General features: G+C 34.6%; 1 protein-coding gene across 1 annotated transcript in view; it reads right to left on the bottom strand.

The window, feature by feature from the left end:
- Positions 1-26,259, bottom strand: part of LOC143228473 (anoctamin-7-like) — an 81,154-nt gene extending 54,895 nt beyond the window's left edge. Inside the window, exons 1-6 of the mRNA XM_076459726.1 lie at positions 22,104-26,259; positions 14,908-14,959; positions 14,339-14,430; positions 11,093-11,174; positions 347-450; positions 1-76 (exon numbers count right to left, since the gene is read on the bottom strand). Coding sequence (XP_076315841.1) covers positions 1-76; positions 347-450; positions 11,093-11,174; positions 14,339-14,430; positions 14,908-14,959; positions 22,104-22,370 — 673 coding nt within the window. The 5' untranslated portion in view covers positions 22,371-26,259. The remainder of the gene's footprint in view (positions 77-346; positions 451-11,092; positions 11,175-14,338; positions 14,431-14,907; positions 14,960-22,103) is intronic.

Genomic DNA, 26,259 nt, shown 5'->3' with positions numbered 1-26,259 from the left:
CTTTCTTTTTCAGATACACTTCTTTCAAGGGGTTTTTGGCTTTTGAAATGTCAATGTTGATCAGGATGTTGTGTGTCTGAAAAAATAAGTGAATCAGATAAGTATTTTTATGTAGAACAGAAACATAATATAGTCTGTTGTTAAAAACATAACATCACTGCCTCAACTAGGACTATTTGTCATTGGTAACATAACAGAAATCAGTGACGTAATGGAAGGACTACTTGTGACTATTAATAAAATAGATATCCGTTACATAATGGAAGGAATACTTGTGACTATTAATATAATACATATTGGTGACCTAACATTAGGACTATTACTTATAATTAAGATAAATTCTTACCAGTAAGAATCTTAATGACGGACGAAAAAAATCTTCCTCGTTTTTGTTCCCAATGAACCATTTCTTAATCCGTACTTGAAAGGGGGCGCTTGCTTCGTGCTCTTCTGTACGAAACAAAGAAAGTTATTGATGAAAAGACGTTTTAAATTATTGTATGTTCTAATTAGCAAATGAAGTTCGTGGGAGATGTTGTAGACACTAATTATACAGTAAAAATAACTTGTTGCTTAGTGTACTTGGATAATTTAGCCTGAAATTGGTGTGTGTGTTTTCTAACAGCAAAGCCACATCGGGCTATCTGCTGAGTCCACCGAGGAGAATCGAACCCCTGATTTTAACGTTGTAAATTACGGGCCACAGAATCTTGTTCATCTGATGATCAATAAAAAGAAAAAGTTTATGGTTCAAACTACCACGAAAAAGAGTTTTTCTGTGTGAGGTTCTATTACTTATATATTTATATATATACACACAATTATTTTATATAGGTCTAAATACAACATCCGACCGTTATTGGCCCGGCATGGCTAAGCGTGTTAAGGCGTGCGACTCGTAATCTGAAGGTCGCGGGTTTGCATCCCCGTCGCGCCAAACATGCTCGCCCTTTCAGCTGTGGGAGAGTTATAATGTGACAGTCAATCCCACTATTCGTTGGTAAAAGAGTAGCCCAAGAGTTGGCGGTGGGTGGTGATGACTAGCTGCCTTCCCCCTAGTCTTACACTGCTAAATTAGTACGGCTAGCACAGATAGACCTCGAGTAGCTTTGTGCGAAATTCAAAATACAAACAAACAAACCACCGTTATTATAAATAATGTACCAACACATGTTTGTGACATCAAACCTGGAATGTACTCTAGTGGCCTCAGTAGTGTAATTCAATGCTGACGTAGACGTGCAACTCCATTAATTACCACCAGATGTGTACGTGGGATGAACAGAGTGAGGTTGAAAGAATTTTTTTCTCTAAACATCCTACAGAAAATATAAAGAATGAAAGTACATTAAATAAAATAATTCATGTCCACTGGCTTTATTACTTAATTAGTCCCTCTTTAAAATCAGTGAACACAGCAGATACACTGCTGGCCAAAATCTTAAGGCCAATGAACATAAAGAAAAAATATGCATTTTTCGTTGTTAGACTCAACCACTTATTTGAGTAGAGCTTCGAAAGATGAAAATTAGAAAAAAAAATAATTTTAGCATTTAATAGGGAAAGTGTGAACACTAAATTAGCCTAAATACTAGCTGGTCAAAAGTTTAAGATTATACTGAAACGAAGCGTTAATCGGTAATCACGTAACGAAATTTAGTTATTCGTGTTCAAGCATTAGCGTTGTCAACACCTCCTGTGTAACATTGGGTAAAAATATGGCAAAGGCTAAAAAGTTGACAGAGTTTGAACGTGGCAGAATTGTCGAGCTGCAAAAGCAAGGTCTCTCTCAATGTGCCATCGCTGGTGAGATTGGGCGGAGTGAAACTGCTGTTGCAAATTTCTTAAAAGACTCTGAAGAATACGGATTGAGAATTTCAAGTGGTCGGCCTAAGAAAATTTCGCCGGCGTTGAGCAGGAGGATTCGACAGGTTGTCCAACAAGACACCAGTCAATCATCTAACTAGATTAAGGCCCTTATGGATGCAGAATACAGCTGAAGAACAATAAGACAGCATCTACGAGAGAAAGGCTTTAAAAACCGTAAACGTCTTCAAAAGCCACACCACGAAACAGCTCGGTTAAATTTTGCTGAGAAGCACCATACATGGGACGTAGAAAAGTGGACGAAGGTTTTGTTCTCTGATGAGAAAAAAAATTAACTTGGATGGTCCAGATGGCTTCCAACGTTACTGGCACGATAAGGATATCCCACTGGAGACATTTTCTACACGACACAGTGGAGAAGGTACCATCATGATCTGGGGTGCTTTCTCCTTCTATGGAACAATGGAACTTCAGGTTAAACAGGGGCGTCAAACAGCAGCTGGCTACATTGGCATGTTGGAGAGAGCATCCTTATTGACTGAAGGCCCTCGCTTGTGTGAAAATGACTGGATCTTTCAGCAGGACAATGCTGCAATCCACAATGCCCGCAGGACAAACGACTTTTTCATGGCGAATAACGTGATTCTTTTGGACCATCCAGCGTGTTCGCCCGAACTGAACCCCATTGAAAATGTTTGGGGGTGGATGGCAAGGGAAGTCTATAGAAATGGACGTCAGTTCCAAACAGTGCATGATCTTCATGAAGCCATCTTCACCACTTGAAATAACATTCCAGCCAGCCTTCTACAAACGCTTATATCGACCATACCAAAGCGAATGTTTGCAGTTATTCGCAATGATGGCCATGCAACTCACTACTGAGACTTCTTGTTGGGCATTTCCTACCCTGTTTAGGACTTCTTTTTGGTATGGTCTTAAACTTTTGACCAGCTAGTATTTAGGCTAATTTCATATTGTTCACATTTTCCCTATTAAATGCTAAAAAAAGTTGTTTTTTTTTATTTTCCCTTTTCTTATTTTCATCTTTCGAAGCTCCACTCAAATAAGTGGTTGAGCCTAACAATGCAAAATACATATTTTTTTTATGTTCATTGGCCTTAAAATTTTGGCCAGCAGTATAGTAAAACGTGGCTTTGCTGTAATGAAATATACGCGTGTGTTTGTGTGCGTGTTTTCTTATAGCAAAGACACATCAGGCTATCTGCTGCTTGCACCGAGGGGAATCGAACCCATGATTTTAGCGCTGTAAGTCCAAAGACTTATCGCTGTCCCAGCGGGAGACAAGATTAGTGTGTCTGTCTTGAAAATGTGCAAAAAAGAAATCTTTCAAACTGTTTTTGGAAGTTGAAAACGAAATACAGTTGTTGAATAAATGTTTTAGACATTATGAATATAAATAGTGTTTTTGTTTTAACTGTACCAGTAATGAGTGAAAGTACACAGACTGTATGTATACCCCACGTAATGAAAGAGGAAACTGACTACATTCTATCAGTACCCCCAATTGCCACCATCACAGACTGATCTATATTTAGACAGCATAGGTTTGATTTGATTTGTTTTGAAAGCTACACAAGCGCTATCTGCGCTAGCCGTCCCTAATTTTGCAGTGTAAGACCAGAGGGAAGGCAGCTGGTGATCACCACCCACCGCCAACTGTTGGGTTGCTCTTTTACCAACAAATAGTGAGATTGATTGTCACATAACAACGCCATCACAGCTAAAAGAGCGAGCATGTTTGGTGTAACAGGGATTCGAACCCGCGACCATCAGATTACGAGTCAAGTACCTTAACCACCTGGCCATGCCGGGCCTCAGACGGCATAGAAGCTTTGAAGTATATGCATTTTGAAACATGAATAACTTCTTGACACATCTCAATTCATTCCTATTTGATTAAACCGTATTTTAAAGGTCTAAATGCATAAGCCTAAATGGAGTAAGAAGACACATTGACTTCTGTAAAATTACAGTAGGAATACACACCATGAAAATATCTGTTAAAAAAACATCGTAAAAGTTCGGCAATTGTAGCTTGTGGCACCATTTGAAAGCTGATCAGGTTAGTGGTGATTTACAATAGAGGCTTTTCTATTGTTTAAAGTAAAAAGATAACATAATGTTTGGGAACATCATGAGGCATATTGATCCATCTCGATTGTTTATTCCTCGAAATTCAATTAAAATAAACACTTTTTTAAGAAAATCCTAAAAATTAGTCAAAGACCAACCACTCGATTAGAAAAATAAAACCGTTTAAACAGAAGATGAGTCCTACTCTGCCAAAATTTATAAAAAAAAAACAGAAGATGAGTCCTACTCTGCCAAAATTTATACTTGTATCCCCTTTCCTACTGTTATCACTGTTAAGTATAAATAAATGATTTTCCTACTGTTATCACTGTTAAGTATAAATAAATGATTTTCCTACTGTTATCACTGTTAAGTATAAATAAATGATTTTCCTACTGTTATCACTGTTAAGTATAAATAAATGATTTTCCTACTGTTATCATTGTTAAGTATAAATAAATGATTTTCCTACTGTTATCACTGTTAAGTATAAATAAATGATTTTCCTACTGTTATCACTGTTAAGTATAAATAAATGATTTTCCTACTGTTATCACTGTTAAGTATAAATAAATGATTTTCCTACTGTTATCACTGTTAAGTATAAATAAATGATTTTCCTACTGTTATCACTGTTAAGTATAAATAAATGATTTTCCTACTGTTATCACTGTTAAGTATAAATAAATGATTTTCCTACTGTTATCACTGTTAAGTATAAATGAATGATTTTCCTACTGTTATCACTGTTAAGTATAAATGAATGATTTTCCTACTGTTATCATTGTTAAGTATAAATAAATGATTTTCCTACTGTTATCACTGTTAAGTATAAATAAATGATTTTCCTACTGTTATCACTGTTAAGTATAAATAAATGATTTTCCTACTGTTATCACTGTTAAGTATAAATAAATGATTTTCCTACTGTTATCACTGTTAAGTATAAATAAATGATTTTCCTACTGTTATCACTGTTAAGTATAAATAAATGATTTTCCTACTGTTATCACTGTTAAGTATAAATGAATGATTTTCCTACTGTTATCATTGTTAAGTATAAATAAATGATTTTCCTACTGTTATCACTGTTAAGTATAAATAAATGATTTTCCTACTGTTATCACTGTTAAGTATAAATAAATGATTTTCCTACTGTTATCACTGTTAAGTATAAATAAATGATTTTCCTACTGTTATCACTGTTAAGTATAAATAAATGATTTTCCTACTGTTATCACTGTTAAGTATAAATAAATGATTTTCCTACTGTTATCACTGTTAAGTATAAATAAATGATTTTCCTACTGTTATCACTGTTAAGTATAAATGAATGATTTTCCTACTGTTATCATTGTTAAGTATAAATAAATGATTTTCCTACTGTTATCACTGTTAAGTATAAATAAATGATTTTCCTACTGTTATCACTGTTAAGTATAAATAAATGATTTTCCTACTGTTATCACTGTTAAGTATAAATAAATGATTTTCCTACTGTTATCACTGTTAAGTATAAATAAATGATTTTCCTACTGTTATCACTGTTAAGTATAAATAAATGATTTTCCTACTGTTATCACTGTTAAGTATAAATAAATGATTTTCCTACTGTTATCACTGTTAAGTATAAATAAATGATTTTCCTACTGTTATCACTGTTAAGTATAAATAAATGATTTTCCTACTGTTATCACTGTTAAGTATAAATAAATGATTTTCCTACTGTTATCACTGTTAAGTATAAATGAATGATTTTCCTACTGTTATCATTGTTAAGTATAAATAAATGATTTTCCTACTGTTATCACTGTTAAGTATAAATAAATGATTTTCCTACTGTTATCACTGTTAAGTATAAATAAATGATTTTCCTACTGTTATCACTGTTAAGTATAAATAAATGATTTTCCTACTGTTATCACTGTTAAGTATAAATAAATGATTTTCCTACTGTTATCACTGTTAAGTATAAATAAATGATTTTCCTACTGTTATCACTGTTAAGTATAAATAAATGATTTTCCTACTGTTATCACTGTTAAGTATAAATAAATGATTTTCCTACTGTTATCACTGTTAAGTATAAATAAATGATTTTCCTACTGTTATCACTGTTAAGTATAAATAAATGATTTTCCTACTGTTATCACTGTTAAGTATAAATAAATGATTTTCCTACTGTTATCACTGTTAAGTATAAATAAATGATTTTGCATCAATTCCCTTTACAATCCTACAGATCTCAGTCAAATCTCCCTAACTTTGAGAGATTTCCTTATCTACTCCTCCATTCCAGTAAGCATTTTATGAACCTTTTCCAACAGCTCGATGCCTTTCCAAAGTTAAGGAGCACATGACTGAACACCATACTCTAACTTTGGCCTAACCAGTTATCTATACTATGAAATTATAATCTATTTAGACTTGTATTCAGTGTTTCTGTAGATACAACCTAAAATACTATTTGCTATACCACTGTTAACAGAACACTGGTTGGATGGGTTAAAAGACTGATCAACCATTACACCAAGGTCCTTTTCCCTCATGACACTGTTAAGGTTATTCCCATCCGAATTATACTTATAATTTAAATTGTGATAACCAACATGTAATATATTTCATTTATCATTAATTATTAAAACCCATCTGCCATATGTTTACCCAACTCCCTAAATGATCTAAATCCTTTTGTAAATCAGTAGCATCCTCTTCACAGCCAACACCCAAGACATTAATATCATCAGTAAATTTAAATAATTTATTGACCATTTCTTTGTCTATCTTATAGGTGTAAATAAACAAAGCAATGGTCCTAAGACTAAGCCCTGAGGTACACCACTTGTAATATTCAGTTTGACTGAACTCTATTGATAACAACCCTCTGCTTTCTTCTATCAAGCTACTCTTCACTTCTCTATCCAATTAGTTAACTTATCCCCAACACCTATAGAAATTAGTTTCTCTGCAAGCCTTTTGTGTGGCACTTTGTCAGATACTCCGTGATGACGAGAAGACCCACTTGTAGAGAAAATTATATATTTTAAAACGACTGGTATGGGTAGAGAAAGCACTAATAGAGGACCGAACAACGTTTGGACTTTCTTTGTTGTTCGCTCCTCTATTAGTGCTTTCTCTACCCATACCAGCCGTTATTAAATATATAATTTTGTCAGATACTTCCTGAAAATCCAGATTCACCAAATATACACCCTTACCCTCATCTACATTAACAGTGACCTTTTCAAAGAATGTCAAAATATTTGTAAGGCAAGAGTTTCCATTAATAAAACCACAATTACCGTCCAACAAAATTCTGTAGTTTGTTAAATTACTTTGCAAACTATTTTTTGTCATAGTTTCCAAAACATTTCTTATAACCGATGTAAGACTAATAGGCCTATAATTACTGGGACAATTTCTATCACCTCCGTAGAAAAGATTTCCATTAGCTAACTTCCAATCATCTGGTGCCTGTCCACTATTCAAGGATTGACAAAAAACAGCAGAAAGTGGCTCATATATCCAATTTTTAACCTTTTAAACCCTTGAAAAAATATTATCTGGCCCACGAACCTTACCACTCTTTAAACTTCCCAATAATCGTGGTATTCTTGCCCAACCTTATTTCATTTTTCAACTGTTAAGATGTGGAATAATTAGTTCAAATCTTCATTAATTCAAACTGAAGAAAAAATAGAATCTAATAACCCAGTCATCTTGTAATCATCAGGTGTTAGTATTCATTTATCATCCCTCAAGAATACTACCCCCGTCATAACTTTTTGATGACCCCTTTTTATGTCCTGTCAATTCTCAGTTTAAACCTATATTACGTGTTGTTTCTGTAATCATTTACAGATTCATGAAAGAGATCTCTTATTGTAGTACTAATTGTGCATGTATTTTTTGTTTTACACTACCAGTTTAGAAATCCACTTGTTATCACGTCACAAGTTTAGAAAGGTATTTATTAGTTATAATAACGATTTACAGTGTGCTCTAAGTATTTCACTACAGGTTTAGAAAGTTATTTTCCTAATATATACACAGCTAGAAGATGCTTTTCATACCACAACTATTTAAATACCTACTGTCGAACCGATCAAACTATTACTTGTACTCTCAAACCATGTTTGTATAAACCACGCACTGTCGTCACCTAGGTAATGTACATACGTCACACATATTGATGACTTCAGTCAGGGGTGACCTTTACTCTAACAGGTAGCAATAAAATTATTTAGAAAATACGACGTGAGAGACGACAGCTTTTGGAATTAATGTGTCGCATGACGTCTGTACATTAAATCGAATTGTCAAAACATTTTACTGTGGTCTTCACCACCAGTGACGACCTTTCCTAAACATTATATTGTGGTATGCACTAACAGTCACTACCTTTCCTAAACATTATATTGTGGTCTTCACTACCAGTTGCTACCTTTCCTAAACATTATATTGTGGTCTTCACTACCAGTTGCTACCTTTCCTAAACATTATATTGTGGTCTTCACTACAGTTAATACCTTTCGTAAACATTATATTGTGGTCTTCACTACCAGTTGCTACCTTTCCTAAACATTATATTGTGGTCTTCACTACCAGTTACTACCTTTCCTAAACATTATATTGTGGTCTTCACTACAGTTACTACCTTTCCTAAACATTATATTGTGGTCTTCACTACAGTTACTACCTTTCGTAAACATTATATTGTGGTCTTCACTACCAGTTGCTACCTTTCCTAAACATTATATTGTGGTATACACTAACAGTTACTACCTTTCGTTAACATTATATTGTGGTATACACTAACAGTTACTACCTTTCGTTAACATTATATTGTGGTATACACTAACAGTTACTACCTTTCGTTAACATTATATTTTGGTATACACTAACAGTTACTACCTTTCGTTAACATTATATTGTGGTCTTCACTACCAGTTACTACCTTTCGTTAACATTATATTGTGGTCTTCACTACCAGTTACTACCTTTCCTAGCCATTATATTGTGGTCTTCACTACAGTTACTACCTTTCCTAAACATTATATTGTGGTCTTCATTACCAGTTACTACCTTTCCTAAACACTATATTGTTGTCTACACTACCATTTTATACCGGATAGTGGGTTAAATAGTCTACATGAAAATTTATATATTTATACAACACAAATTACCCTATTAACAAATGACATTGGAAGTATACAGAACGTATTATTATAATATTTAATTTTTAATGGCATTCATTGCTCGTGGTGAGCTTACGTAACATAATAATCCACTACTATGTTACTGACCTTCAAATGGCATTCACTACTATATGGCCCGGCATGGCCAAGCGTGCGACTCGTAATCTGAGGGTCGCGGGTTCGCATCCCCGTAGCGCCAAACATGCTCGCCCTTTCAGCCATGGGGGCGTTATAATATCACGGTCACTCCCACTATTCGTTGGTAAAAGAGTAGCCCAAGAGTTGGCGGTGGGTTGTGATGACACCACAGATAGCCCTCGAGTAGCTTTGTGTGAAATTCAAAAACAACAAAGAAAAACACTACTATATGTTACAGTCGCTGGAACTACATCTTTTTTAACTTTGAAATCGATTAATTATGTTCAGTCTAGTTGAGTTGCGTAAGATTATTTCCATGACCTTATCTACAGAAATAAAACGTTCGTGCGTGCTGTTATACATTAAATGTTTACATATCACAAGGCTACGGAGAGCAAAGTCTGTTGCTAGCGCAACATGTCAGGAGAAAAAAGATGATAGAATTTCCAAACATACATATCTATTTACGTTGTAACATGTTTCAAGATAAAACGCAGTTTCACTTTAAGCATAAATTGTTAATTTATCGGAGAAACTACTACTTATTGGAGAGAGCGAATTAATTTTTAGGGTTAGTTCAACTAACAGTAAGATATATATTACGCCAACTATATATTTTTTTGTCCCAAGTGAAAACTGACATCTAACTGCAGATAGGATATTAGATTTAATCGATTTATATTTATCCCAAAACAAAGGAATATTCATGTGAAATTAAAACAAGTATTATTGTTAACGGCAGTTTTGAAATCTTTACAATAACAGAAATAGATTCAGAGTAATATTTTAAAATCTTATTTTGTGCATGTATCTATGTATTTATCCATTTATCCATCTGTATATCTGTATGAAACCATGTTTATGTTAAAGAACACGGACATTCAAATATTAGAAAACGACCACTAAATCATCATAGACCGACAAACTGAAGATAGAAAGATGACACATGGTAACAACAGTTAACGTTTGAAACACCCTCACGTAAACTAGTTCATCACACCTTCCATCTTGAAACACACACGTAACAAGGTCTGATTACAGCTGCTATGATAAAACACTCACGTGACAAGGTCTGATCACAGCTGCTATTATTAAACACTCACGTGACAATATCTGATTACAGCTGTCATTATAAAACACTCACGTAACAATATCTGATTACAGCTGTCATTATAAAACACTCACGTAACAAGGTTAATTGCAGCTGTTATTATAAAACACTCACATAACAAGGTTTGATGACAGCTGCTATTATAAAATACTCACGTAACAAGATCTGATTACAGGTGCTATCATAAAACACTCACGTTACAAGGTTTGATTACAGCTGCTATTATTAATCACTCACGTAACAATATCTGATTACAGCTGTCATTATAAAACACTCACGTAACAAGGTTGATTACAGCTGTTATTATAAAATTCTCACGTAACAAGATCTGATTACAGGTGCTATCATAAAACACTCACGTAACAAGGTTTGATGACAGCTGCTATTATTAAACACTCACGTAACAAGGTTGATTACAGCTGTTATTATAAAACACTCACGTAACAGGTCTGATTACAGGTGCTATCATAAAACACTCACGTAACAAGGTTGATTACAGCTTCTGTGATAAAACACTCAAGTGACAAGGTCTGATTACAAATAACATCTTGAGAATTTTGAAAATGAACTGGCATCAGACTCCAACATAATATATGATCAAGTGATTCTAGAAATTAACTCGTGTTCTTATAATTCCACCATAATACATGGTGAGATGCGATTTTAATTTAAGAAACATAACAAATCTCATGTTACAAGGTATAAAATGGCCATTTAAACTTACCAGTTTCTTCTATATCCAACATCTTTTTCATTCCTTTCTGTAATTTTGACTTTTTATCTTCTTCTTCATTCTTTATAATCATCTGAGAAAATTAAAGTTGGGATCAAATAACGTGAATTATTAGTTAACTCTTAAATTTATTATTAGTTTATTGGTCTTTACTAAATTTTAAGGGTAAGTATGTTAGGTGGAACATCATACAAGGAAGTCCCGACAACATGGAGTACATTGTTGAGTACAGATATAAAGTAATGTAAAAATTAGGTTTTTTGTTTGTAAGCCTAAATTACTCGCAGAAAGCTTTCCTAAAATCAGCAAGCTATATCACCCATGGCAACCCTCTGGCGAATGTTATTTTGTGTTACACTTCTAATTTATACCTCCCAATCAAGTGCTTGATATAATTGAAGGGAGAAATTACTATATCGAGTATAACAGGTACAAAAATTGGGTAGGACACATTTATATTTTCAATCTTGACAGGGCACTGATCTACTTATGTCATTTTCTGCAACGAAACGTGTAGATCGAGATTTGATTAAAGTATGTGTGACGTATAACAAGCGACTGACGCCATTAGTGTCGAAACTTGTTGTGTATACATGGATGAAAGTTGGCCAAAAACTTTGAGACAGTAGCCATCTTGGTTTCTGATCGTATAGCTATCCCAACCGAAGCTTTTCCTTTACAAATATATTCCTCAAACATCACATTATCCGACGATAATCTCTGTAACGGATTATCCGAAGTTGCTCATTACTTATTATAGGTTTTGAGCAGAACACAATGGTTGTATACAACTAAACATTTTAATAAAGGACGACAACAGCCCACACAATGTTAAAAAAAATAGAGCCTCTTAGGTTACTGCCTTGGTAACAAGAGAATTATTGATTGTTTAGGTTCATCACACTCAACATTTTTCAACACTTGCATTTAACAGTGTGTTACTAGAATTAATGGTGTAATGTATTGTATAATGTGTTACAATATATGTTGCATAGTAGACTGTGTTATGTGATATTATATATATATATATATATGTGTTACTTGTGTTGCTGATAGTATGTGTAATATACGGTATATTAATGTGTTATGTGGTATAGTATGTTACTTGTATTGATGGTAGTATATGTAATACACAGTATATTAATGTGTTATGTGGTATTCTGTGTTACTTCTATTGATCACAGTAATGCTTTTGCTTTGTTTTTATTATTGTGTTAACCCTTTAAGGCTAAAGTGTAGTTTTAAAAATCACGAAGTAGTTTTCAGTGTTAACATTTTTGTTTATTTATTTAAAACTTTAAGAACTTGGACCACATTCGTCTAGATTATACGTTAGGAATTACGGTTGTGTGGCGAAAAAATGGAATAAAAGTGTTTTCTGGCTTTTTACAGTTTTAGTACTAATATTCTAGGATAAAGTTGCACAATAAGCTATCTGAATTCTGTCTACCGCGGGGATCCGATCACCGGATTTTAGTGTTGTAACAGGGTAGCATTATCAAATACCAGAAGTTCAAAATTAACTATGGCCGTGGATAGTGGATTGATATGTGAAGTTTTAGGCGGGGTTAAGTTCTCATAAAATGTGTTTTTGATGAGAAAAATGTATTAAAATGTTATAACTTTAATCGATATTCACTAAGATTTACCTGAACGGTGTATACATTTGTTTAATAGATAAAACGGGTTAATATTTTTATATATTATGGTTGTAATGTTTTAATTTTACGTTTTGTCCTGTTTGTTAGATGAAGTTTTGACATGACGTAATGATAATGTGTGACGTCTTTCATCTTTTAGAGATTAAAAAAAGAAAATAAATAATAATATAAAGCTATCAGTTGGTTAATCTGTGTGTACGTTAGTAAATTCGTTAGATAGTTTTAAGTTTGTGACACAGATACAGAGAAAATAAATTAAATGCTCGTTTAGTATTACTTGTACTTTAGGCCTATCACTCGGTGAGTTTGTAGAAGTTATACTAGAATAAGTAAAGTGTTTCCATTTCTTAAAGTTGACTAACTTTATTTTTAATTAAAGTGTGTGTGTTTTTCTTATAGCAAAGCCACAAAGAGTTATTTGCTCAGCCCACCGAGAGGAATCGAACCCCTGATTTTAGCGTTGTAAATCCGGAGACATACCGCTGTACTAGGGGGGGGGGCATTTTTATCAAACAATGAAAAACCGGTACAGCACTATGTTCCCTTCGTAACAGTTCAAATATTCTTGTCTTTACCACTTTACCATTTTACTTTAGTTCAAATTCCCGAAGTACATTTTAACGCCGGAACTACATAAAAACATAAAAAGTTGATTCTAAAACATCAACGATAAATCGATAAAAGAATGGCGGATAAAGCTTGTAGAACGATTTTCGTCTCTCGCCAAGATGGAGATATCATACACAACTTCAACAAGCAAAATAAAACTAAACAGTTAATCAATATATTTAATCAGTTAGTATGGCAACGAATGTACATTAACACTACAATGTTGTTCTCTGAATAACTAGTCTGTTGCGTGACTGGTTGGTTTGATCTTGCAACGAAATAAATTTTAAAAGCTGTAAAACTACTTTCAATGTTTTGTTTTTTGATAACAGAAACTAGAATTACAAATTTTTCACTTGATACGTTCGTGCACTTTTGTTCTGTCTGAGTTAATGTATGCTGTTCGTCTTTTCCAGTATTAATCATCTCGTTTCTCATATGGATACTTTTTGAAATTTAAGCTTAACATTTACTGAACATAATATGTGAAAAGTTCACCTAAGTATAACTTTAGGCTTTCTTAAAGAAAATTGAATTAAAAATCTTAACTTTCTACTTCATAGAAACATTATTTTAGCTATAGCTATTATGAAGTTGCAAAGACAAAACGTTGGCTTAAATGATTTTATAAAATCCAGAGGAAAAGTCGTTTTTCTCTCTATCTTACACCGTTGTTAAAATGCTCTAAACCCTCCAGTATGCAGTACAAACATTAAGAAACAATAAAATATGGAATGTAATTAACCCTTTCCTCTTCACTCATTTCCACATTGAATATTAATTGTTGTACCATATCCAAAGGTTAATCCACCTCCTACAGTTTTAATTTCGTGTTTTAGAAAAGCATGTTTATCAATATGATATTCCTACTTGTGATCTATAAACCGTTATATTAAATTTGTTAGTATCACGTAAGCTTATAGATTTATAGACTCAGTAAACGAAACGACACGAGTGGCTTCTTTACATCCACGTGAACATTAACTTCTAAACTTAGCGTCACAGTTCTGGTTCTTTCAGAGTTCCCAGGTTTCTCCCTGCTTCCATGATAGTCTAAGCCTACAAGACGACAGGAACGTGAAAACAGAGGTGTTAAGAATGTTTGTTGTTCAACTTACTTCGTTATTACAGATCGCCTTCCCTAATGTTTAGTATTTAACAATGACTAGAAAATACACATACAATACAACGTTATATTACTAGTAGCGACAACAAAAACCTTACTACAGGTATATACAGTAACAACAACAAACTTTACTTAAAGTATGTGTTGTAACAATAAACCTTACACCAGGTATGTGGAGTTACAATAAACCTTACACCAGGTATGTGGAGTTACAATAAACGTTAATAGAACTACAGCAACAACAATAAAATAATCCTTAACCAAGATATATATGGTCACCCAACAATAGTTTAGTCAATATATTTGTAGTGAAATAAAATAATCCTTAACCAAGATATATATGGTCACCCAACAATAGTTTAGTCAATATACTTGTAGTGAAATAAAATAATCCTTAAATAATTACGTACTTCGGATTTGAATGGCCACGTGCAAGATAATGCCCCACTTCGCCCAACCTTCCTATTGACGTTAATGGTAGCTTCTGTTAAGTAGCATTACAAAGGCTAAAAATAGTCTCTCAAACAATACTAGCTTCGTATATATGTAAAAACGGCTCGTTTGGGTTGAGAAAATATTTTACTCAACGACGACCGAAGAAGGTTGAAACGTTGTTCGCTCCTCTACGTAAAATATTTTCTCAACCCAAACGAGCCGTTTTTACATATATATTTTTCTCTACAAGTGGGTTTTCTCGACATCACTGATTAATACTAGCTTCGCTACGTCTACTTCACTCCTAACACGTGAAAGCGAAGAGTATCAGGGTTTGGTCGTTTTGGGGAGGCGCGATTTGTTATTTCTTCTCACGATCACCTGAGCCTAATCGTTATTTATTTACTAATTTTGCATTATTAGAGTTATTAGAATACTAATTATTACAATTTAGTTTATACAACGCAAAGAAGAACACACCACGAAATTCTAAATGTGGTTAAGATGAACTAGCTTCTCAAGAAACATCAGGAGGAAACAGTACACCATCCCAGATAACCATCTACTGGTTATCACAAAGTTTCCCTGTGCGGCACATTGTTCACAGCAGAGCATCACCAATAAACATAATATCTGCAGATGTTAAGAACTGATTATAAATACAACCACACTTGTCACCACCTCCAATAATGAACCCAAGTTCTCTGTCGATAGCTTCAAATGGTAAAACTCTGAAATAACGAACTTGTATGAGCCTCTGAAACGATGGAACTCACGATCGTCTTGGTTAAACAGAGCCTGTGGATGATAAACACTAACAACAAGCAGAAGGCCTATCTATGGACTCACCAGTACTAAAGATAAACACTACCAGCAAGAAGAAGGTCTAGCTATGAACTCAGCAATACTGAAGATAAACACTACCAAAAAGAAGAAGGCTTAGCTATGGACTCACCAGTACTAGAGATAAACACTACCAACAAGAAGAAGGCCTAGCTATGGACTCAGAAATATTAAAGATAAACACTACCAACAAGAAGAAGGTCTAGCTATGGACTCAGCAATACTAAAGATAAACATTACCAGCAAGAAGAAGGCCTAGCTATGGACTCGCCAGTACTAAAGATAGATACTACCAGCAAGAAGAAGGCCTAGCTATGGACTCGCCAGTACTAAAGATAGATACTACTAGCAAAAAGAAGGCCTAGCTATGAACTCAGCAGTACTAAAGATAAACACTACCAACAAGAAGGCCTATCTATGGACTCACAAGTACTCAAGGTAAATACTACCAAGAAGAAGAAGGCCTAGCTATAGACTCAGCAGTACTAAAGATAAACACTACCAACGAGAAGAAGGCCTCGCTATGTACTCGCCAGTACTAAAGATAGATACTACTAGCAAAAAGAAGGCCTAGCTATGGACTCAGCAGTACTGAAAATGGACACTACCAACAAGAAGGCGGCTTAGCTATTGTCTCACCAGTACTAAAGATAAGCACTACCAAGAAGAAGAAGGCTTAACTATGGACTCACCAGTACTAAAGATAAATACTACCAGCAAGAAGAAGGCTTAGCTATGGACTCACCAGTACTAAAGATAAACACTACCAGCAAGAAGAAGGCCTAACTATGGACTCACCAGTACTCAATGACCATTACACTCTCAAGAAATCTGTTCCAAATCTCATGATTTGGCTGAGGCTTGTTAAAAATACGTTTGTAATATAGCTGTACAAAGTTCTCTGACCATCTCAACGAATAACAAAGAAAACAGAATAGAACAAACTTACCTTCCTAGATGGAATGAAATACCTACCAAAGGAGTTTACAATAAACTCAATGATATAAAGGAATACCATAATCGCACAATGTTAAGACAGTGTATCTCAAGACGGTTGGTGTGGGTACTGAAACTTTTATAAAAATAAAATGTAGAACAACGTTTCCACCTATATTTTTACTTCAAGTAGGTTTCTCATCATCACGATAGAGAAGACAGAGCTACAGGTTAAAAACCACACCCATACAATGTGAAAACAGACCTTTAAATTAAACACCACAATCATATAATACGATTACAGAATTATAAGTTGAATACTGTAACCATACAGTGTGAAGACAAGAGCAATATTCACTAATTTGAAAACACAGCGATAACCTGTCATTACAAGAGTAGGCCTAACGATAATTGAGTAGATGCCAAATACCTGGTAAAAAAGATTAATTTTTAATCTCTTTTCGTCATCTACATCGCAATTGAAAGTCTAATAATTGGAACTTTATTAGTTGGGAACTGTTTTATCACATTGTCGTTAAACTAAGAGCTTAAGGGCTTAAGTTAATATTGGATAAAATATCTTATATTAACATTAAACTTCAGCTTCATGTTTAAAAATAGACCTATTTTACATATACATGTACATATATACGAGCACGCAGAGTGCTGTGCTCTAGTGTTAGGACGAAGTCAAAATCTAGATTTCAGGCTACTTTCAAAGAACAAGAGAACGTAAATCACAGGTGAAACATCACAAGTTTATTAATCTTCATATTTAGTATAACTTAAACTCAGTGGAAGTCTCTGAGTTCAACAAACATTTAATATTTTGTATACCCCCGTTATCTTTAATAAGTGCCGATAGTCTTTCAGGCATTGCTACATGTTTAACCAAAACTTAGTAATCTCTGCATAAGCTGAGTTGTGGTATGAAAACAAAATTTAATATATAACGTTAAATACTGTTTTTATCAAGGTTTATTTGTGGAGTTATATTAAATTGATTTATTCTAGCATATACCAATACCACATGCTAACTTCTTTCTATATAGCCAAGTCACTGCATGAGGTACCCTGACGTTATTTCAGACCCTAAATTTGATCAGTCTGTTCATTCAACCAGAACCTTTATGACATGCCCTCTGTACAAGTATACGGAACTTCTAAAAATGATAAGTATTCTCACTCTAGTTCATTCAGTTCTCAACAGGGGTCACTGAAGCATTACCATAGTGTTGAAATTTATATTCAATAATGGCATGGAAGAATTAGCTTCATAAAATGGAAAGTATGACAAAATATTTACTTCTCTTAACACTTTTGTACAATACTGTACGTGCATATGTGTGTGTGTGTATATATATCGCTAATTTTGGATTTATTTGTTTATAAACAGTGTTATAACGTACCCTACTTTTGACGGGATATTTTGGATTATTTGGTAGTCAAAACGCCAACTCTTGTCTATGTAACAATAACGAATTAGTTTATTTCTTGAGTAAGTTTTGCTAAAAGCTGTGTTCACTCTGACCTAAACTGTTGGCCTAAGTTCACAGACAAAGGTTTAAATAACACTTAACAGAACTTCCGAGAACTAAAGTACGTCTAAGTCACAGATACACACACCAACCTGCATAATATCTTTTGTTTGTTTTGGAATTTCGCACAAAGCTACTCGAGGGCTATCTGTGCTAGCCGTCCCTAATTTAGCAGTGTAAGACTAGAGGGAAGGCAGCTAGTCATCACCACCCACCGCCAACTCTTGGGCTACTCTTTTACCAACGAATAGTGGGATTGACCGTCACATTATAACGCCCCCACGGCTGGGAGGGCGAGCATGTTTGGCGCGACGCGGGCTCGAACCCGCGACCCTCAGATTACGAAGCGCACGCCTTAACGCGCTAGGCCATGCCAGGCCCCACATAATATCTACCATAGACATACTGACTTTTAATGTCAAGCTAGCAATGAACTAATTCAATAACCTGGATACTTCACTGGGTCTCTTATTTATACCGTATTCATTTTTTCTATTTGTCACACAAAATGCCTAAGTCATAATGTCATGGAAAAAGACATCTAAATCAAAATATTAAAAATATTACTTACTACAATAGCTCTAGTACGACTTACTGGTTAGGCTTATTCGGTTATTTCTACTTATTTTAACGCTTTGTGAACGAAAGTTAAATTTATAAACTACATTAATTACGGTAACTAGATTGAAAAACTAGTTACTGGAGCTAAATAATAATAATTAGTGTTAATTATTGGGACATATATTTAAACATTTTCTTCAGAATATGCAAACTAAAACCTAACTATTCTCATAACAGTTACATTTATACTAGTTTTACCTATGCAACAACAGCAACTACGTCTTACTAAGTATTTACGGCCCAGCATGGCTAGGTGGGTTACGGCGTTCGACTCGTAATCCGAGGGTCGCAGGTTCAAACATGCTCGGCCTTTCAGCCGTAGGGGCATTATAATGTGACGGTCAATCTCACTGTTGATAAAAGAATAGCCCAAAAGTTGGTGGTGGGTGGTAATGATTAGCTACCTTCCCTCTAGTCTTACACTGCTAAATTAGGGACGGCTAGTGCAGATAGCCCTCGTGTAGCTTTGAACGAAATTCAAAACCAAACCAAACTAAGTTTCTAAAGCAAATTATTCAACTAGTTTTTATGCTTTGCCTTTTGTTGTGCCCCCGCTAAAATCAGGGGTCCGAATCCCCTCGGTGGGCTCAGCAGATAGCCCAATGTGGCTTTGCTATACGAAAAACAAACAAACAAACAAACAAACTTTTGTTGTACTCGTTCGTTAAAAATATTTATGAGTAATGGTTGTCCCTTTTTATAATATAATGTGTTTCTTTATTAATTTGTTGAGTGTAAATATTTAGAAATAACAGTCGTCTCTGTTTCAAAGATATTATGTATCTCATAGTGAGAATTTAAATGAAATTTCGAATTTTTTGTTCAGAATAGAAGTTGATGTATTATTTCTGCAATGAATAATATTTACTGATATTACGTAATAGTTTTCAGCAGTGTTACCTACAAAAAAGTTTGATTGTCGTAGATATCTACTAATATGATTGACATAAAATACTTAAAAGTTATGTAATTAACACCAGAAGAAATGGAAAACAAAGCAAAAACAATGAGAATGTAAAGCTAATATTATGAATAGAGGTAGAGCTTATTTAGGTCTGTTCTTTTAAGCCTAAAGGGGCGCTCTTCAAGCCAAACGTAGATTATGAGCTCGAGTTTCCTGTCAAAAGATAAGAAGTGACTTCCGGTTGAATGCTGTAGTGCTAATACCGATGTTCTTTAAGTAAAAAAATCACAAATGCACACAAGTTTTTCAGCACTCGACCGAACAGTATGTTAATATTGTTTTATCGCATAGCTAGAAAGTATTCTAGTTTCTCTCACCCTACTGTGAGTAATCGAACCCTGTACTTTTGAGTGAATTTACCGCTAGGGGAGTGTTCAGTACGTACTTTCAGCAAATATAAAATAATTTAGTTAATAAATAATTTATTTTGCTTTGCTATTCTCAAGTAATGTAATAATGAGTAACATTAGTTTAGTAACACCCAAATCATGGTGATATGATATTGTTACGTCATCCCAGATAATACTGAAATTATGGTAGTTTGATATCGTTATATCCCAAGTGTCACTCAAATTATGGTGGTATGAAACCATTAAGACATCCCAAGTAACACCCAAATTATGGTGGTTTGATATCGTTAAGGTATCCCAAGTGTCACTCAAATTATGGTGGTATGAAACCATTAAGACATCCCAAGTAACACCCAAACTATGGTGGTTTGATATCGTATCGTTAAGACATCTCAGGTAACACTCAAATAATACTGGTATGATGTCGTTATTACACTCCAAGTAACACCCAAACTATGGTGGTTTGATATCGTTAAGACATCTCAGGTAACACTCAAATAATACTGGTATGATGTCGTTATTACACTCCAAGTAACACCCAAACTATGGTGGTTTGATATCGTTAAGACATCCCAGATGACATTCAAATTATGGTGATTTGCATGTCACCTGGAATGCTAAGGTACAGTAATCTAATAAACATTATGTTAAACATTATAAAATGGACGTGAGGTACAGTGAATATAGGAAACCTTGTATTAAACATCATTAAATGGACGTGAGGTACAGTGAATATAGGAAACCTTGTATTAAGCATCATAAAATGAACGTGAGGTACAGTGAATATAGGAAACCTTGTGTTAAGTATCATAAAATGGACGTGAGGTACAGTGAATATAGGAAACCTTGTATTAAACATCATAAAATGGACGTGAGGTACAGTGAATATAGGAAACCTTGTATTAAACATCATTAAATGGACGTGGGGTACAGTGAATATAGGAAACCTTGTATTAAGCATCATAAAATGGACGTGAGGTACAGTGAATATAGGAAACCTTGTATTAAACATCATTAAATGGACGTGAGGTACAGTGAATATAGGAAACCTTGTATTAAACATCATTAAATGGACGTGGGGTACAGTGAATATAGGAAACCTTGTATTAAGCATCATAAAATGGACGTGAGGTACAGTGAATATAGGAAACCTTGTATTAAACATCATTAAATGGACGTGAGGTACAGTGAATATAGGAAACCTTGTATTAAACATCATAAAATGGACGTGAGGTACAGTGAATATAGGAAACCTTGTATTAAACATCATAAAATGGACGTGAGGTACAGTGAATATAGGAAACCTTGTATTAAACATCATTAAATGGACGTGAGGTACAGTGAATATAGGAAACCTTGTGTTAAACATCATTAAATGGACGTGAGGTACAGTGAATCTATCGAAGAAGTTTATCACGAGATTGCTTCTCTTCTCTTTTTGATTATAAACACTCTTTATTTTAACGTATTTTGATCTTACGTTTTAGAACCCAACTCAACTCGTTTCCTTGGAAACTAGTATGATGAAAAGTATTTCGTCACTTATACGTGTTTCTTTTGTACGTAATACAGTGCACGCTCCGCCAACGTCATACGGCTCGGTGGAGACATGCCTGAACGACTACGCTATAATGGTCTAACGAATATTTTTAAGGTTAGTCATCTCGTGAGTAAAATATTACCTAAATGTCTTACTTTATATATTAGTGCGCTTTGGTGTTTAAACATGCATTTTGTATTTAAAATGTGCAGGATGTGTCTACATATGGCACGTTTTTACGTACGTTATACTTACTTAAAACACAGGTTAGGCTTATCGAAGAATTCTATAAAAATACTTTGGTTTTTAAAATGGTCGCGTTGTTTAAAACAAATTACAGCAGGACATTTTAAAACATCTTTATTTGTATCCAACTTACCCCATCTAACGGTATATCCAGCCTCATTGTTTCTGCTTCCTTACACAGTCGGTCGAACGGGCATTCGACTTTAACGAACACGTACTTTCCCACTCTCTCTTCTTTGTAAATCAGACCTTCTGCAAGCATTTGGGTGTTGAATAGTTCACGATACTTCTGACGTTTCCCTTCTTTTACTTTCTCGTTCTCGTCCAAGTCTTCTGGGTCCATGAATTCGTAGAGCAAAACATAGTCAATGACTGTCGTATACTGTAGAATGTTATCCATTGTAACGAGCTGTGCGAAGGTTGCGCTTTGGTTAACTTGAAAACTCGGATTGGTTGAGTGGAAAAGAAACAGAAAGGAGGCCACATGCAACGTTGTTGAGTATCTATCTAGATAGTTCGTAAACTGTTGCAGCAAGTATAAGAAAAACCTAAACTAGTTAGCACTACGGGTTTGGCATAGTCTGCGTACGAGTACCTAACTAGTAACAAGAGATCTGTACGAAGATTATGGCAGGTCGATTTTCAAACACGAAGCGTGGCGCATGCGGGCAGTAGAACAAGGGAGTGAATGTTAAACCTCAGTTGTCAAGTGTTCGTCCTCACAAAAAGTTTGTTAAAGGCACTGAATCGAACCCATATTGCTTCGAAATGCGTGCGGGAAAAATCGATTTTGGTTTCCATGACAACAAATATACTGGCGACACCACCAGGCTATAAAGTGTTGCTAAGAGTTGTTTCGTTGTTATTATTTAGAAACGATAACATGTTTGAATTTTTTTGAAAGTATATTTAGATACAAAACGAAGGACAATCTAACCAGTGGCTTAGTGGTAAATCTGCGGTCTTATGACGTTAAAAATCGAGTTTTGTTAACCTATTGGTAAATTATAGATATACCATTGTGTTACGTTTCGCTTAACAACAACCATTCTCATGAGTCATCAATAGTACCAGTAGATAGTACTTATAATAAGTAACTAAGTTTTCATAGTACTATAAACTGGTACTATGGATAATACTAGGAACGTGATAACATGAAACATTTCGGAATCTTCATAATTCCATCATCCGTAAAGTACATGTAAAAAAATAAACAATATTTGTAATCATAACAGAAATAAATACATAACGGTTAAACAATTTGTAGACCGGACGAAAGGAAACTCAGTTGTTGTCATCAACAAAACTATGTTAAGAAAAAACTCGACATTCTTAAGAACCGTAACAGGTCCTAACTTTATTAACCCTTACTTTACAACTTGAAGACACAACTCAGAAACTTCTTAGAAACATAAACCAAAGAAATATTGCTGATTGTGTTTACAACAGTTTATATTCCACTAGCTCGCTCTCTGGAGTATTATATGGTCCGACCTATACTTTCCACCTCAGCCTTCACAGCTATAACGTAACTACATTCTTTCTTGTTACCATCTTAAAAGTTTTTACTAGGAACGTATTTATATACGTGGCTTCTTCCTATTTTTCCGAGAAATCAACTTATTAAAAATCAGGTAATGGCTGCTTAAATGTTACGTCTCTTTTTACTGACACCATTAATATTACAATGTCTACTCTCTTCACAAAAACATTCCTGTTAAAAGACTTTCTAAACCTCATTTCAAATCTCCGCTTGTACTCTCTAGTAATGACTCTTCTCCTCTTTAGCACTACCCTTTATGAGCAGATAGATGGCGTTGTTATGGGTTCCTCATTGGGTCCTACTCTTGCCAACATTTTTCACTGTCACCACGAGTAGAACGGGATTCACACCTGCCCTTTAAAGTTCAAGCCTGTTCTCTACAGAAGATATGCTGTGATACTGTCCTTGTTTCTCTCCATATTGTTTACATTTAACACTTGTTCTCTACAGAAGGTATGCTGTGATACTGTCCTTGTTTCCCTCCATATTGTTTACATTTAACACTTGTTCTCTACAGAAGGTATGCTGTGATACTGTCCTTGTTTCCCTCCATATTGTTTACATTTAACACTTATTCTCTACAGAAGGTATGCTGTGATAATGTCCTTGTTTCCCTCCATATTGTTTACATTTAACACTTGTTCTCTACAGAAAGTATGCTGTGATACTGTCCTTGTTTCTCTCCATATTGTTTACATTTAACACTTGTTCTCTACAGAAGGTATGCTGTGATACTGTCCTTGTTTCCCTCCATTTTGTTTACATTTAACACTTGTTCTCTACAGAAAGTATGCTGTGATACTGTCCTTGTTTCCCTCCATTTTGTTTACATTTAACACTTGTTTTCTACAGAAGGTATGCTGTGATACTGTCCTTGTTTCCCTCCATATTGTTTACATTTAACACTTGTTCTCTACAGAAAGTATGCTGTGATACTGTCCTTGTTTCCCTCTATATTGTTTACATTTAACACTTGTTCTCTACATAAGATATGCTGTGATACTGTCCTTGTTTCCCTCCATATTGTTTACATTTAACACTTGTTCTCTACAGAAGGTATGCTGTGATACTGTCCTTGTTTCCCTCCATATTGTTTACATTTAACACTTGTTCTCTACAGAAGGTATGCTGTGATACTGTCCTTGTTTCCCTCCATATTGTTTACATTTAACACTTGTTCTCTACAGAAGGTATGCTGTGATACTGTCCTTGTTTCCCTCCATATTGTTTACATTTAACACTAGTTCTCTACAGAAGGTATGCTGTGATACTGTCCTTGTTTCCCTCCATATTGTTTACATTTAACACTTGTTCTCTACAGAAAGTATGCTGTGATACTGTCCTTGTTTCCATATTGTTTACATTTAACACTTGTTCTCTACAGAAGGTATGCTGTGATACTGTCCTTGTTTCCCTCCATATTGTTTACATTTAACACTTGTTCTCTACAGAAGGTATGCTGTGATACTGTCCTTGTTTCCCTCCATATTGTTTACATTTAACACTTGTTCTCTACAGAAGGTATGCTGTGATACTGTCCTTGTTTCCCTCCATATTGTTTACATTTAACACTTGTTCTCTACAGAAGGTATGCTGTGATACTGTCCTTGTTTCCCTCCATATTGTTTACATTTAACACTTGTTCTCTACAGAAGGTATGCTGTGATACTGTCCTTGTTTCCCTCCATATTGTTTACATTTAACACTTGTTCTCTACAGAAGGTATGCTGTGATACTGTCGTTGTTTCCCTCCATATTGTTTACATTTAACACTTGTTCTCTACAGAAGGTATGCTGTGATACTGTCCTTGTTTCCCTCCATATTGTTTACATTTAACACTTGTTCTCTACAGAAGGTATGCTGCGATACTGTCCTTGTTTCCCTCCATATTGTTTACATTTAACACTTGTTCTCTACATAAGGTGTGCTGTGATACTGTCCTTGTTTCCCTCCATATTGTTTACATTTAACACTTGTTCTCTACAGAAGGTATGCTGTGATACTGTCCTTGTTTCCCTCCATATTGTTTACATTTAACACTTGTTCTCTACAGAAGGTATGCTGTGATACTGTCCTTGTTTCCCTCCATATTGTTTACATTTAACACTTGTTCTCTACATAAGGTATGCTGTGATACTGTCCTTGTTTCCCTCCATATTGTTTACATTTAACACTTGTTCTCTACATAAGGTATGCTGTGATACTGTCCTTGTTTCCCTCCATATTGTTTACATTTAACACTTGTTCTCTACAGAAAGTATGCTGTGATACTTGTTTCCCTCCATATTGTTTACATTTAACACTTGTTCTCTACAGAAGATATGCTGTGATACTGTCCTTGTTTCTCTCCATATCGTTTACATTTAACACTTGTTCTCTACAGAAGGTATGCTGTGATACTGTCCTTGTTTCCCTCCATATTGTTTACATTTAACACTTGTTCTCTACAGAAGGTATGCTGTGATACTGTCCTTGTTTCCCTCCATATTGTTTACATTTAACACTTGTTCTCTACAGAAAGTATGCTGTGATACTTGTTTCTCTCCATATCGTTTACATTTAACACTTTTTCGATTATTTTAATTCACAACACCATCTATACAATTCACTCACGAAATCGAGACAGTTACTTTATTTCCTTTCTGGACATTCTTGTTGACCATGATGTTAACAACTTTTCAACTTAGAAACACACTTACTGACCTTTTCAATCAGTTTGACAGTTTCATTCCCTGTCTATTAAAT

Source organism: Tachypleus tridentatus, chromosome 10 (assembly GCF_004210375.1).
Source record: "Tachypleus tridentatus isolate NWPU-2018 chromosome 10, ASM421037v1, whole genome shotgun sequence".
Classification (NCBI taxonomy): domain Eukaryota; kingdom Metazoa; phylum Arthropoda; class Merostomata; order Xiphosura; family Limulidae; genus Tachypleus; species Tachypleus tridentatus.
Note: the sequence above shows the minus strand (reverse complement) of the source record. Positions and strands in the feature narration are given on the sequence as shown.